The 15,828-nt window shown below is 58.7% G+C and overlaps 2 protein-coding genes across 2 annotated transcripts; one reads left to right on the top strand and one right to left on the bottom strand.

Moving 5' to 3' along the window:
- Positions 1 to 158: 158 nt before the first annotated feature.
- B0I36DRAFT_416764 (uncharacterized protein) lies at positions 159 to 13,493 on the bottom strand (the record flags this gene model as incomplete). Its single annotated transcript, XM_046162088.1, has 10 exons — positions 159 to 2,264; positions 2,338 to 4,950; positions 5,059 to 5,267; positions 5,346 to 5,485; positions 5,630 to 6,114; positions 6,199 to 7,122; positions 7,189 to 12,179; positions 12,250 to 12,375; positions 12,454 to 12,994; positions 13,071 to 13,493. 10 exons carry the CDS (start codon positions 13,491 to 13,493, stop codon positions 159 to 161), a joined length of 12,558 nt encoding a protein of 4,185 aa, XP_046008456.1.
- Positions 13,494 to 14,240: 747 nt separating this feature from the next.
- Positions 14,241 to 15,809, top strand: B0I36DRAFT_416759 (putative alpha/beta hydrolase; the record flags this gene model as incomplete). Its single annotated transcript, XM_046162087.1, has 2 exons — positions 14,241 to 15,192; positions 15,362 to 15,809. 2 exons carry the CDS (start codon positions 14,241 to 14,243, stop codon positions 15,748 to 15,750), a joined length of 1,341 nt encoding a protein of 446 aa, XP_046008455.1. The 3' UTR covers positions 15,751 to 15,809.
- Between the last annotated feature and the right edge of the window lie 19 nt (positions 15,810 to 15,828).

Here is a 15,828-nt window from a genome sequence, read left to right as displayed (position 1 = left end):
TTCACTTGGCATGATATGTACATGTTCATCGATTAGCTGCATCGGTCCGACAACTGGATATGTTCGCTCATGTAAAAGCTCTCCTGCAACGAAGCAACCTTCCCTTGACTGCCGGCTCGATCGCGACCAGCGCATGGCGCACGGGACCAGTAAACCATTCACACCTTCTCCTCCTTGACGAGAAGCGGCATGTCTAACCTCCCTTCCGTGGCAGCAAGGAAACTCCCAACCAGCGGATCCATCCCGGCCTCGACGGCAAGCTTGACCCACTCGTCTATCTTATGCACCGCGTATCCTTTTCTGCCCCCTTCCTCTACCTCGACCCTGTCCTCGCGATCCAGCTGCTCGAGGTACCCTCCGAGCCCGTCCGCGGGGACGACCATCTCCCCGCTCTGATGTCTGTATACGACGCCATTGTCCGCGCCCCCAGCGCTGAATATATCGTCTACAATGTTCGTGACGATCGTCTCCACATCAATAAAATCAAAGGCCCCCTTGGCGCCACTGAAATCCGGCACGGCCCTCAGCACCCTCGAGTACCGCAGCGCGTTGTGTGTGATGTCCGAGGCCGGCACGGAGGACATGTCGGCACGGCTTGTAATGCTGCTCGGCCTGTGGATCGTGATAGGCCACCCACCAGAAGACGAAGTCGAAAGTGCTGCCGTGTGTAGAAGCTCCAGGAGCCGCTCGCTTGCCCATTTGGTTGCCACATAGCCGTCTGTCCCGTCTACGGGTGGCGGATGCGCGGCTAGGGAAGCCTCGGGCTGATGTTCGAGGCCGGACAGCCGCGCGATCCCGCCGGTGGAGATGTAGTGGATGGGTATCTTGTTGTGCCTCGTGACGCCTCCCTGCTGATGCTGAGCGTGGGCCTGCGCGACAAGTCTCACGAGCTCCTTGGTCGAGCCCAGGTTTGCTGCTTTCAAGGTTTGGTAGCTCTTGAGATGTGATACCGTGGCGCCGTTGTGGATCACGACGTCGATGTCGGCCATCATGGAGGCGACTTCGGAGGTGGTCATGCCCAGACGAGGGAGGCTGAGGTCGCCTTCGTACGGGATGATCTTGGAGATCGAGGACGGCGGTAGCAAGGACGTAAGCCGGGAAGGGTCGCCGCGGACAGCGACACAGTGGATTCGGGAGACGCGAGGATCAGCCGCGAGGCGGGAGAGGAGGGCGCTGCCCAAGAAACCTGTTGCCCCAGTAAGCAGGACGCCTACCCGTCTAGACTCTGACTGACGAGTCACACTGGCGTCTATTCCAGTCGAGCTATGGGCAGTGACGTCGTGAAGAATGGGCTTGACATCTTCGTCAAGCTGTGTCTCCTTCTCCCAGTCAATCACGTCCACCTTGTGATGACCTTCTGCAGTCCCAGCGATACGTGCAGCCAGCGCTGCAAGGCTACTGCTCTGGAACAGCTGGATGAGCGGGATGTCCACCCCCTCAAACGCCCGGCGGATCTGCACGCGCAGCTGCATGAGAAGCAGCGAGTTGCCTCCCACAGAGAAGAAGTCCGAGTCCTTCTTGATGGCCATGATCTCTTTGGCCACACCCGCGTCCGTGAGTACTTGCTGCCACACCTCCCGAAGGCGCTGCTCTGTCTCGGTGAGGATCTCTTCCTCTGTCGAGGAGCCAGTGAGATCGTGCGTTTCGAGCGGCATGGTCGACAGCAGCTTGGTGTCGAGTTTCCCGCGGCCTGTGACGGGCAGTCCTTCAAGAGGTACAGCCACAGCAGGTCGCATGTATGGCGGCAGCGGGAGCTGGCGGAGAAGGTCACGAAGGTAAGCCTGTTTATCACCGCTGGCTCCCTTGTCCTCATCGTTGGCAAAGACCACAAACGCAGCGAGGTACTCGTTACCCTGTGTGCCAGTGCTTCGCAGCACAATCGCCGCGTCGGCCAACACCCCCTTCGAAGTGACAAGTAGTCCGTGCCGGATGTCCTGCAGCTCGATCCGGATCCCGCGCAGCTTGACCTGGCTGTCGCCGTCCATACGGCCGAGATGCAGGAACTTGTTGCCCTCGACAAGCCTTCCCTTGTCGCCGGTGCGGTACACGCGGTCCCAGCCTTCTCTGCGCGAGGCCTTGCCGCCGGGCTGGGCCACCGCCACATGGGAGAAGGTATCAGGCATGAACTTATCGGTCGTAAGCTTGGGGTTGTGGAGGTAGCCCCGAGCAACGCCTGGTCCGGCTAATGCAATCTCGCCCGCATGCCCGCGAGGCAGCGGGTTCCCAGCCCTGTCGATAATGTAGACGCCATACTCGGGGATGACCTAGATATCATGAGTAGTTGCGATTAGCGGAACTTGCCTTGTATAACGGTGCGCATACACCGGCTTAACTTACCTCTCCAATCAACACTCTCTCACTCTTATTCCTTGCCATCTCACGATATTCCACCTTCTCGATCGTCGCCATGATCGTCCCTTCAGTCGGCCCATACGCATTGACAACTTGCAGACCGGGCAGCTCCAGGGCTGCAAAGTCCTCCGCCAGCCGGGGCGGGAACGCCTCGCCGGCACACATGGCCAGCCGCCAGCCTGTACACGTCTTGAGGAGCTCCTGGCCGTGGCGCAACATGGCTGCCATCTCGCTCATCATGCAGATCGTAAAGGTGACTCCCTCGCGGGCCACGAGCGCGGCAAGCTCCGCGGGGTCCTGGTTCCGATTGTCCCCCATGACCAGCGTCCCGCCGTTGCACAGACACATGAATATCTGGCACAGCGACGCGTCGAAGCCGAGGCCGCTCTGCTGGAGCACGATCTCGCGGCCGATGTCCAGGTGCTGCGTGACCGAGGCGTTCTGGGTAGCCATGTTGGCGTTTGTCAGTGCGATGCCCTTGGGCTTGCCCGTCGACCCGGACGTGTAGAGGACAAAAGCCGTATCTTCAGGGCGGGAAAGGTCTCCGTGGCTCGCCTTGGCGGTTGTATCTGCCTTATCGTGTTCGTTGTCGAGTATGGACAGGTTGAGGAACCGTACACCTTGCTTGTCTCGTGGGAGCTTCATGGCCCGCTCCCTGGTCTGGTTGTGGAACACGACGATCCGCGCGCCGGACTCGTCGAGAACATCCGCCAGTCGCTCGTCGGCGTTGCGCACGTCCAGGGGCACATAGGCGGCGCCAAGACGCAGGATCGCGAGGATGCAGCTCACCGTGTCGGCGCTGGGCTCGGTCAGCACGCAGATCAGGCTTCCGGGTCCAATTGGCGTGGCTGCTGAGGAGGATGAGGCGGCAGTACGTGACAGGGCTGCCGCGATGACGTCGGCGCGCTGCGAGACCTCGAGGTATGACCGCGGCGTGCCGGAGCTGTCCTTGACCGCGATGGCGTGCGGATCGCGCTCAGCCCAGCGTGCGATGCGTCTTGATACCGTTGCGAGGTTTTCTCCGGTGGTGGGAAGAGACGCCCCGGTGCCGGCAACAACCGCCTCCTGTACCATGGCATCTGAGAAAAGGGGCACATCCCCGATAACCATCGACGGCTGCCGCGAGAGCACGTCAACCATGTACTTGTAGCTGCCCACCATGGCGTCCGCTGCTGCGCCATCATACAGGTAGTCGAGCATTGCAAATGTCACCATCGCCGACCCGTCGTCCTTCTCATCCAGAGACACGGACAGGTCGAACGGCGTCGTGGCGTCGGCGTAGTCGAGCAGGTCCATCTTGGCCGTGGTGGCTGTGTTATCATCTCCGACGAGGTCGGGGGCTTTCGTTGCGCCCATGCGGTAGTTGAAGACGACTTGGAAGAACGGCGTTGCTCCCGCGGCAGAACCACCATTTTCACCGTCGTTGCCGCTACTGCTGCTGCTAACCGCTCGCACGATTTCCTCGAGGGGCACGCCGCTGCGGGCCAGCGCGCCGTACGCCTTGCTGCGCACATTCTGCAGCAGTGTGCTAAACCTCTGCTCCCTGTCAACAGTAAACTTGACGGGGAGCACCTCGAGGAGATAGCCTATCGTCTTGGCAAACGTCTGATCTGACCTGTTCGCGTCCACGATGCCGATGCACATGTCTCGATGCATTGCTTGGACTGGCCCGTCCTCCCCCTCATTCTCCTCCTCTTCCTGGTCTTGCAACAGTCGAGCCAGCATCGTCTGGAAAGCGCCCAACCAAAAGTGAAAGGCCGTGACCCGGAGCGTCTGCGCGACCTTTCTAATCCGCGCGACGACGTCTGGCTCGACGTGTGTCACGATCGTACGCGTCTTGTACTCGGTCACGAGCTTCCGGGTGCGCGTGCTAGCAAAGGGGAGGAGTGTCATGGGCGGCGGTACGCCCTGGGGAAATTCGGACTTCCAGTAATCCAGGCGTTCCTGGTATGCCGCTGAAGGAACGGGGAGGATGTTGCTAGCCTGGGCGACGGAGAAGTCGAGATACTGCGCTCCAGAGGGCACGGCTGGAAGCTGGTGGGCCGAGGAGCCGTGCTTGTAGCACTCGGCCAGATCTGCCAGGAAGGACTGCCAGCTTACGCCGTCCATGACAATGTGGTGGTAGCCGAAGATGAGGGTGTGCTTGTCAGCCTTCTTGGTGCTGGCCGTCTCGTGGGATAAAATGGTTGCTCTCAGTGTATCGCCCGTTTCAAGGTCGAACACATGACGGTGCATCTTGTCAAACTCGGCCGTGATGACTGCATTCTCATTCTCCCCGCTGTCCTCCCGTCCAACTGCGATCACTCGAACTTTCGGCTCAAATGTCCCGTTCGTCTCAAGAACAGACTGCATCCCCTGACCAGTGGCCTTGTCCGTGGTGAATACCGTCCTGAGGATCTCATGGCGCTGGACGACGTGCTTCAACGCCTGGACAAGGCGCGTTACATCGATGGGTCCAGTGATCTGATAAGAAGTGGTGCAGTTGAACGGCGACCTGTCTTCGAGGTACAGCGAGGGGAGGTAGAAGCGCGCCTGGCCCGCGGACAATGGCCCACTCCGGATTACTGCGACTTCTTTGTTGCCGGCCAAATGTTCGTTCTTGCTGCTCGTATTGATGTCTTTCCCTGTGTCTGACTCGGCGCTGCTCAGCGGCGTATCGGTGCCGCTGCGCGTCGAGGTCGCTGCCGAGCCGACGTAGCTTGTCACAAACGTCTCAGCCGGCGTCGGCTGTACAGAGAGCACTTGCGGTACCTCAACATGGCCTGGCAGGACGATCCGGGGAATCGGGTCTGCGTCGACTTGACCATTGGGTGGGATTTGGGTCTGTTCCTTTGGACGTTCCGTCGCGGGCTGGCCAGTTTGAGCATCTGCCGACGTCTTGCTGAGAGGGATGTTTGTAGCAGCGATGGTGCATACTAAAGGGATCTGACGTTAGCTCATAGCATTCTAGTGATGAAGACCATATACCCTCAAGACGGATTCGTTTCACTTACGCTGCTGAACGGTCGCGCCTCCTAGAATCTTGAGGACAGGCACATCCTGTCCGGTCTCGAGGGAGAACCAGGACCGGAGCTCGACTGCAACCAGGGAGTCAATGCCAAAGTCGATGATGGGGACATTGAGGCCCATTTGGCTCTCGGAGAGCTGTGTACGCGTAAATGGAAAGTCAGCTGGTCATCTTCTGATCTTCCACTGTAGATGAAACCGTTATGTCTGAAGAGCAAGGAAAAAAAAAGAAAGGAAAAAAAAGCTTGCCTTGAGGGTTGCCGCCAAATACGCCATGAAGTACCGCTGCACAATCTCCACGACTTCTTCAGTCGATGAGGCAGCTGCAATCTCAACCTTCAGGGTCTTCTTGCCCTCACCAGCGCCGCCGGCTCCACTCTCAGCGGCATCCTGAACCACCAGGTGGGAGAATTTCGGCTCGTGCACCCACACAGGCGGCGCCGCACCGTCCGACGACGCGGACTCCCGGCTCCGGTACGGCGCTAGGCCGGTGATGATCTCACCTTGTTCAAATCCTGTAACATCCCGCTGCTCTTTTAGCCTACCACTAGCAGCAATGGCTTCAGTCAAGATCTCATGCAGATCCCGCTCGCCAACAGGCATGTAGTTCTGCCGCCGCAGCGCGCTCTCGACCGCCCCGCTGCCCTCATCGCCCTCGGCGCGAGAGATGTATCCCAGGCCGACGATCATGCCGAGATCGACGACCGAAGCAACAAGATGTCGTTTACGGCGCTGTGCAGCGAGACCAACCATATACTATAAAGTCAAGTAGCACAAGGTTCTCGAAGTTAGTCTCCAATGTTCTTTGAAGGCATGGGCCCTAATATGAAAAACACGTACCATATTAGCAGCAGCATAGTTGCTCTGCCCGGGCATCCCAATTACCGCGCTCAACGAAGAGAACATTACAAAGAAGTCGAGCTCGGCCACCGCCGGCGCCTCGCCAAACACGGCGTCCAGGTTCCTCGACCCGAGCATCTTTGGGCGCAGCACACGGTCCAGCTTGTCCAGCGTGATGCTCCGGAACAATCCGTCGGCGAGGATCATGGCGCCGTTCATGACGCCGCCTACAGGTGGCAGATCTGATTCCACTTTCTTGCGCAGGGATTCCAACGCGGCCATGGAGGTGATGTCAACGGCTTCGAATGATACATGTGCGTCGTACCTGCGGAGGAGGGAGGCTTGCCATGTTGGGTTGACTACTGGGCGGCGACTCGCGAGGATGATGTACCTGCCGCCGTTGCGGATGATGTACTCGGTAATGGAGCGGCCGATCTGACCAGTGAGGCCAAAAAGGAGGTATGTCTTGTCGCCGGAGAACAGCCCACTCGCAGAAAGGGGCTTGACTGGTAAGAGTGGCACAGCTGGCTGAACCTGTTGCTTGGTCATGGCGGTCCAATCGACAATAGTATTGATGCGCTTGGGAGGATCTGAAACAGCAGGAGATGATATTATCGAGTTGGTGGCGTCCTCACCACCCCCTTGGAGTCGGGTCAGGTTGACTGTGGCATAACTGACGGTTTGTGCCAACAAGTCGCCAAGCCCAGAATCGGTCGATGACAGGCATACTCGCAGGGCATCACCATCCCCATCGATGGCAAGCTTGACTTTCTGACACCACCAGTTGATACTCCTCGAGAGAGAAAAGTCCAAGGGAGTCTCTGTCTCTGAGGACAAGTCAAATACACACTCAGTCTGCCAGGGCAACTCCGTGCGAACCAGCCTTGTTGATGATTCCGGATGGACCACGACTACCCGGGCAAGCTCCTGGTGTCTCTCTTCCGACACGTCCAGGGTGGCGGCCAAGGACACATCGGTGGTAAGAAAAACAACAGATTTCTTGCTACGCGCTTGTTCAACAAGCGTGTCCTGAATAGCACGTATAAGAGGTTGAGTAGCACCGAGAATGACCGACGTCTTCCTGTTGGGCAATTTGGCTACGATTGCCAAAGCCCGGAGCCTGATGACCATGGCGGATGTAAGCCAGCGAAGGTCAAGCTTATCGGCAGCCCATCTGGAGTCTGTGATTGCTTCGAATCTTGCTGCACCAAGCACCACATTGTCCTGGGAAGGGCTCATATCATTGGCAGGAACAAGAGCGGCTCCCACTAGTGACGAGTCGGATACACCACGTCCGATAACAAGCTGCAGCCGCGCACCAGCACCGTCGAGCGCCACCACTGGATCACTGGAGCTGTACACGACATCAAGCTCCGCGGCTGGAGACGAGGCCACCTTGATCCGTGGGGTCTGCCGTTGGGGACTGCCAGATAATGCCGCAGTGTCAACGACTCTGCGCTGTGAGTTGTGCCTTCCATTGCGCTCGTCGTCAGGCACGACCCGGGGAACCATGACCTTCCCCTCGCTGACTACGATTTCCGTCTCGCGAGGCCAGAGAAGACGAGAAGAATTGTCCTGCAGCTCGGTGACACTCCCTAGCACTCTAAGCCGCAGGAAACAATCGACAATAACCCTCTCATCTACCGGGCTTGTGATGTCAAAATCCACCAGCTGGAACGCGAGCTGTGCGTTCTCGCTCGTGATCGATCGCCACAGTCCGGCTGTCGCGCTCTGCTCCGGACTGTCACCGGTCAGACCGCCCCTAGTGATCCACAGGACCGTTTTCATGCTGTCGGCTATGTGCTGCAGCGTCTTGAGTCCGACCTCGCCTAGGTTGTCCAGGATCGGTGCGTCAAGGTCAGCTAGGCTGATGACTGCGTCAATGTCGCTGTACCTGTCCACATCAAACACTGCAAGACTGTGCGCAATGGCCACGTCAATCTCCAGCATCTTCAGGAGCAGCCGCAGTTTGCTGACGAGCTTGGAGGTGGCGAGACCTATGCCGCCGATGATTGCGACTCTGGTGCCATGACCAAGGAAGTGGGACAGGTTGTCAGCTTCCGTGGGAGCGCGGAGGACGTCGATTGTAGTGTCTGTAGCTTGGGACAGGACGGTGTAGCTACTCCTCGAAGTCGTCTGACGGTTGGTGCCATTGTTGGGGAGAAGCGCATCGATCCCGCTGAACCTTTCTTGGCGAAGCACCTCATCTAGCTGAACCGGAGTACGCAGACCTTCGAGCAATTGGTTCTTCGGCTCCCTCTCCACATGGGACTTATTGTTCTGAAATAAGAATTCCATGCCGTGCGCCACGAACTGGTGGATCTTGTGATCCGGGTTCAGACCGCTCATGATGAGATAGCCACCAGGTACCAGCATCGTTCTGCAATCATCCGGCGATGAAGGTGAGGTGGGTACGAAACTCTGATACCCGTGCAGAACCACATCAAATGATCGGCCTGCCAGGGACTTCGAGGCAGTGGCGTCACCGTCGAGAGTGACAAGCTCGATTCGTGAGTCTCGGGCAGCCAGTGCTTCCAGGTCTTTGACAATATCTCCTGATGCGGAATCATCCTTCGCCAAGATGATGGTGTAAGCCGAGAATCCCTGCCCAATCTCGGCGATGATCTCTGCAGGATGCACATTGGCTGGGACTCCAACCTGCAGGACGCGCATGTGCGGGTGCTTGTGCGAGATTTGTGCTGCAATCTGTCGAACCTGCCCGACGTGGTTGTGGTCCCGTGCGAGGTCGTGCAAGTGCTGCACCCAGAGCGTCTTGACTGCCTCGATTGCGGTCTTGCTGATGATATGCCCCTGGAGAATTCTGGCAAGGGCATCACTAAGCGTAACGACCAGCTGCATCTCACTGGAATTAGCGTACGTGGACTTCAGGAGGTCAACGGTCCGCTTATGGGAGACTGCGGTATGTCTGAGTTGCTGGACAGCAGCAACAGCTCTGCTGATAGCTTTCAGTATGTCCTTGTGACCGCTGCTCACAGCCGCAAGAGTCTCCAGTCGAACGAGGTAGTCGTGAAGAACAGTCTCACAAGCGTTTGCCAGGTCTTGTTCATATTCGACACTCTGCACTGGAAACTGAGGCGGCACATCAGCGTCAGTGACAACATCCAGACCGTCATTGATGTCCCGTCGCCATACGGTCCGCATGTACAGCTGGCGATCGTCCCTCGCGTTGGAGGGCAGCAGCGCAGTCATCGTAACATCCTCGACCAGCACCTCCAGCGCGCCGGATGTGCCATTATACACGCACACATCGCCCGTGATGGTCGCGAGGCTGGCCCCAGACGGCCGCTGCGACCCCGTCAGGTGCGCGTCGACGTAGTAGCTCGGCGAAGCCCCTTCTTCGATCACGCCCGCACGCGGGGCGAAGCGGATCTTGCGGATGAAGCTGGGCACAAAGGCCGTCCACATGCTCTTATCTCCTGGCGCAGACAGGGCCGCAAAGAGGGCCTGGAAGCTCACGTCCAGCCAGGTTGGGTGCACGGGGAGAGAATTGTTGCCCGCCTCGGTGTCGTGCCGCCGTGCAATCACCCCTGACGCAGTGTCGAGGCCGCGCTCAGCATAGATCAGACCCCGGAAGGCACCGGAGTACTCGAGCCCGACAGTATCGAGGGAGCGATAGAATCTGTCGACACTCATGTGGCGCAGGTCCTGGCGCTGCGCGTAGTGCTGTTGTCCTGCCGGGATGGTGCTTGACGGCGTGCCAGCAGCTGCGAAGATGAGCACTTCGCCACGGCACACCCTCCGCATGACTCCGTCCTCGACGGTGCCGGCGCTGAGAACAAACTGCGCAGATATGACGTGCTCGGACATCCCAGTGGCGGTCTTGTCTGCCAGCGAGGCACCGCTGTCGGTCTCCCGCAGCGAAAATAACGTCTCCGTTGCCTCGGATGCATCATCGAGGGCGATGGGCTTCTCAATGCTCAAGTCCCGTAGCTCGACCGCGACCGCCTGTTCCGCCATCCCGTGGCTCTTGGCGAGGACTTTGCCGGCCTCGAGAGCCATGATGCAGTACGCCGCACCGGGGACGATGATCTGTCCCTGGATCCGGTGCTCGCTAAGCCAGGCCAGCTCGTCGAGCTTGAGCAGGTTCCGCCAACGCATCTCGTGCGGTGTATCATCCGGTGTGCGGACGCCAAGGAGCTCATGGGGAGGAGACGTGCGTAGGCGGTACTGCTTGTTGAGCCTCGACTCGCGCCACAGGATGGTCTCGTGCTGCCACGGGTAGGTTGGCAGATCAGCCAGGGGCGCTGGCGGTGTGAAGTCTGGGACGAAGGCAGAGGTGTAGCCGGCCAGGTCTGCAACCTCGGGGCCGAGCGTCATCCAGATGGAGCTGAGAAAGTCGGAGAACGCAGTCACGTCGTTCTTCTTGCGGTCTAGCACGCCCGAGTACGGAATGTCACGGCCAAGCTTGGCCTTGATGGTCTGCAACGCTGGCCCGCGGAGCGCAGGATGTGGGCCGACCTCAATGGCAAAGTCGAATGGCTCGAGAAGGTCGAGTGCTTCATCAACCGCCTGGGAAAAGAGCACGGTCTGAACCATGTTGTCGCGCCAGTACGTGGCCTTCAGCTCTTCATTGCCAGGGGTCCGCGATGAGCCGTGCACGCTGGACACCCACGTGCAGTTCCGCTCATTCTTGACAGGTTGGACCTCGATGCCACACGCGAGCAGCGACTGAACGTAAACATCCGCACAGGGAGCCATGTGATGCGAGTGGTAAGCTGTGTCCACCTGTAGAACACGGTTGAATAGGCCCCTCTCGTCAAGCAGTGCCTTTGCCTCCTTCACGGCGTCTTCGTCACCAGACAGGGTCACACCGCTGGGCGAGTTGCTCGCGGCGACGGTCAGCCGGCCCTTCATTACCGCGGAGCTGCAGAATATTTTGGCTTCGTCGATACCAAATCCCACCGCAATCATGGAGCCCTTCTGGCCGGAAGAGCCACCTGCGTGGATCGCGTGCACCCCGCGGTAGTACGCGATGCGTATGGCATCGGTCGCAGAGATCCGACCCGCGGCGTAGGCGGCGCCGATCTCGCCCGATGAGTGGCCCACGACCGTGTGGAAACGTATCCCCGCACGATCTAGAAGGTTGCACAGGGCGACTTGTACTGCGGTGCATAGGGGCTGGGATAGGGCTGCTTCACTGAGGCGAGAGGACTCTGGGCCCGCCGAAAGTTCTTGCTCGAGCGACCACGATGGAGCATCGGGTAGGAGTCGGAGCGACTCCTCCAGGGCGCGGATGTCACTTCGGAATGTCTCTGACTGGAGGATCAGATGCCGGCCCATCTGAGGCCACTGCGCCCCTTGGCCGGTGAAAACTCCCAGGATGCGAGGCGGGCTGTCGCGGCTGAACTGCGTCGCAGTGGCGCGCTGCCCAAAGGACTTGCCTGGTGCTTCTCTGGCCTGGGCAAGCTTCTTCTGCATGTCTGCAATGATCTCCTTGGTCGAAGTGCCAGAAAAGGTAATCTTGTAGGGCAGAATAGTTCTCTTCTTCTGAAGTGTCCAGGCAAGGCGAAGAAGGTCAAGTGTATCAGGAGTGCTAGACCGCAGCAGTTCCGCATAGTGAGACACTATCTGGAGTAAAGCCTTCTCCGAGTTGGCAGATAACACGAGCGGGAACGGAGTAAATGCTGATCGGGCCTTCTCTGAAGGTGGGCTCAAGCTCTTGGGTAGGACGGACAGGCCGGCTTTCTCCAGACCCCACGGTCCATAGTTGTGAAGCTCCGGCACGTACGACTCGAGGATCGCGTGGGCATTGGTGCCGCCGAAGCCGAAGCTGTTGACACTGGCCCGCAGAGGGTGGCCCTTTGCAACGTCTGGCCATGGCAGGGCTTCCTGAGGCACTTGCAGGTTCGCATATGATTCCTCGACCTTGGGGTTGAGCAGTTTCAGGTGCTGGTTCGGCGGTACGGTGCGATTCTGCATGGCGAGCATGGCTTTCAGGACACCAGCGATACCGGCACATCCTGTAGAGACGAAATATGTCAGCCAGGTTCTGCAGCTACCTCAGACTAGGGCAGAGATGCGAGTTTGTACCTTCTGTATGTCCAATGACCGTCTTGATTGAGCCGACAAATATTTTTTCTCCCGGCCTCTCCTCTGGGAAAAACGCTGCCTTGATGGCAGAAGCCTCTCTTGGGTCGCCAGCCTGAGTGCCAGTTCCTGATATGCCCCACGAGTCAGTTGCCAGACAGACGATGACGTGTCAAAGTCCTCTCTGATGGGAAGGAGTCCACCCACCATGAGCCTCGAAATACTGCGGCCTATGCAGCGGGGACAACAAGTCAAGGCCGGCCCTCTTGTAAGTGCTCCTGATGAGCGTTGCCTGCGCCTCCGGACTGGGCAGCGTGATCCCCTTTGTCCTGCCATCCGAGTTGACACCGGTCTCACGAATCAGCATGTCGATCCTGTCCCCATCCCTGAGCGCCTGGGACAACGTCTTGAGAAACACCGCAGCGATTCCTTCTCCACGGGCGTACCCGTCCGCCCCGGCGTCCCACATCTGCGACCGCCCCGAGGGCGAGATCATGTGCAGGCTGGTCGCGCCGATGAACAGGTCCGGCCCGAGGAGCAGGTTGGCGCCGGCGGCGCAGGCGATGGTGCTCTCGCCGCTGCGCAGGCTCTGCAGGGCGAGGTGAATGGCAGCGAGACTCGAGGAGCAGGCCGTGTCAACGGTCATGGACGGGCCTTTCCAGTCGAAGAAGTAAGAGAGACGGTTGGAGGACAAGGCGCGGGAAGTGCCGGTTGCTTGGTACTGGGAGAAGAACTCTGTGTCCCTGGCCTAACGGAGTAGATGAGGATGAGTCAGTAACAACTTTCAGCATAAGGGGGGATTCAACACGCGTCACAAGACTCACATGTGTATCTGTGTAGTCGTTCGTCATGATACCCACGAATGCCGAGGTCAGACTTCCCTGTAGCTGCTTGAGCGTCAGGCCAGACGACTCCATCGCCTCATACACAGTCTCAAGCAGCAGCCGCTGCTGAGGGTCGATGGCCTCGGCCTCCCTGGGGCTGATGTTGAAGAAGACTGAGTCAAACAACCTCGGGTCCTCCTCAATGAAGTAGGATTTGGCGACATTACTGGCGCCGTGATGCTCGCCATTGGGATGGTAGAAGCCGTCAGGGTTGAAAGACCGCTCGGGTACACGCTTCGAGACATCTCTGGGCTGGGAGAGGAGTTCCCAGAGTTTGGAAGGGGAAGTAGCATCACCTGGAAACCTGCAGCCACTGCCAATGATGGCGATGGGCTCTTGTGGCGGGTGGATGTAGGCACTCATGGTTGCGAGTTGTGCTGTAGGTTGACAGCTTGGGATGTTACTTGGGCCAGCGTATTCATCGAAGCAGCAAGCAAAGCCAAAACTCCTTCTTTGGCCATTTGTTATAGTCCTTTTAGAGCTGATACTCGAGTAGAGTAACCACGCTGTTGTCCCACCATGCCAGGCTGCCACCATACCATGCCGAAGAGGCTTGACGGTACAATGCTAGTTCGGGAAAGACAGGGCTGACCACGAGGATCGTGAGGACCGCGGTGAGGACTCATCGATCGACTCGGACGTGAGATTTACCCGTGTCGACGAATCACAACAAAAGATCTAGAAGTTCCATTGCCGTCGTTGCAGCAGGGCTGAATCCTTCAGAGTTCAGCCAGCCACTTGTCTCGGCACGGGTCAGCAATTAGCGTAGCTCAGGTCGGCGACTTGCCCCGTACTTGGATGTGTACGTTGCTCTGGGCCGGTTTAAAGGCCGTTCCCGAATTTCGCCATCGGAGGCACTGACCAGAGCTGTCGGAGGTCAGACGGTCTGATGCCGCCGCCGATGGCCCCCAAGCAACCAACAACTAAGCCGAGGTCTATACCAACGAAGAGAACAAGATCTAGCGTTTCGAGCTAAACCACCAAGATCCATAGACATTCATATGTAGCCAGAGGATTGACGATAGTTTGCGTTAATTCTCAGGGATATCAAGCACTCTCTCTACTCAACTTTCACTATCAGTTTGGGTGGCCCAGCTATCGAGAATCAACATGGCGACAATGCACAACGTCTTCAAGTCTCCCTTCTTCCAGTTCGAGTACCTGCGCCTCCTCGCCATGGCCCCGATGGAGGGTGCCGAGATTGGCGAGGCCCTCGAGGCCGCAGGCAAGATTAAGGATCTCGACCCAGAGAGCTGGTACAAGGCCTTCATGGAGCAGGGCGACAACGCAGAGAAGATTGCCAAAGAGGCTGAACACTCGGGTGACCGAGTCAGTGCTCGCAAGGCGTACCTGCGGTCCTCCAACTACATCCGCGCCGCGCAGTTCATGCTCAACGAGGGCGCGATTGGCGCCGACACTCGTGTCCTGCCCACGATTGAGCGTGCCATCCGCAACTTCCGCAAGGGCGTGCAGTACCGCGATGGCAAGACGTTCTTCCTCGACATCCCCTACGAGAATGGGGTCAAGCTACCGGGATATCTCTACTTGCCACACGAGTCGAAGCGTATCCCAGGAACCTCCAAGATCCCCCTTCTCATCAACTGCGGTGGTGGTGACTCCACGCAGGAGGAAATCTACTTTGTCAACCCGTACTTCGGCCCCGAAGTCGGCTATGCGGTCCTCACGTTTGAGGGGCCGGGTCAGGGTATTGTGCTCCGCCACGACAAGCTGCCCATGCGACACGACTGGGAGGCTGTCACGAGCAAGGTCCTCGACCACCTGTTCGACTTTGTCTCGTTCCATCCAGAGCTGGACCTCGACTTGTCGCGCATTGCGGTGACCGGCGCCAGTATGGGTGGCTACTTTGCCCTGCGAGCAGCGGCAGACCCCCGCATCACCGCGTGCCTGTCCATCGACAGCTTCTACAGCCTCGAGGCCTACGCGTCGGGCCGCATGCCAGCCCCGCTATGGAAGGGCTTCTCGAGCGGCTGGCTCAGCGACGGCATGTTCAACTTTATCCTGCGGACCCTGCAGCGGCTCGACTTCCAGGCACGCTGGGAATGTAAGCAGACCACAAGCCCACACACACACATACGCACTCAGCCTTCCCCACTCCCCCTTTTCCTGCTTCCTGGCGCCGATCACCCATGATCCATTTTCTTCAGCCCCCAACATGGTCCCCACACACACAGCATGCTGACAGGCAACTCTTGGTTGCGTTTTTCTTATAGTCAATCACCTCAAGTGGGTCACCGCGTCGGCTACCGAGGCCGACATCATGTACCGCATGCGCGACTACACCTTCCTTAACAAGGACGGCTCCGAGTACCTCGCCGGCATCAAGTGCCCGACGCTCGTCACGGGCGCGGGCGCCAGCTTCTACTTCGACCCGGCAACCACGACGGACAAGCTGTACGCATCGCTGACGAGCCTCGAGCCGGGCGTGGAGAAGGAGATATGGATCGCCACCGACATCGCCACGGGAGGGCTGCAGGCCAAGATCGCCGCGTTCCAGTACTCGGCGCAGCGCACGTTTGCGTGGCTGGACAAGGTGTGGGGGATCAAGCGGGCGCCCTTGTCTGCCAGCGGGGAGATCAAGCAGACCAATGGTCACGCTTGATTGCGTGGCGACTGGGTGTGTGACGAAAGATTAGTGGTAAAGCACGTAGTGAATGTTGCCTTCGTATTCTTCGTATTG

The sequence above is a fragment of the Microdochium trichocladiopsis genome (genome assembly GCF_020744255.1).
Source record: "Microdochium trichocladiopsis strain MPI-CAGE-CH-0230 chromosome Unknown B0I36scaffold_9, whole genome shotgun sequence".
Taxonomy (NCBI): domain Eukaryota; kingdom Fungi; phylum Ascomycota; class Sordariomycetes; order Xylariales; family Microdochiaceae; genus Microdochium; species Microdochium trichocladiopsis.
The sequence above is the reverse complement of the archived record's forward strand: the minus strand, read 5'-3'. Positions and strand labels throughout refer to the sequence as shown.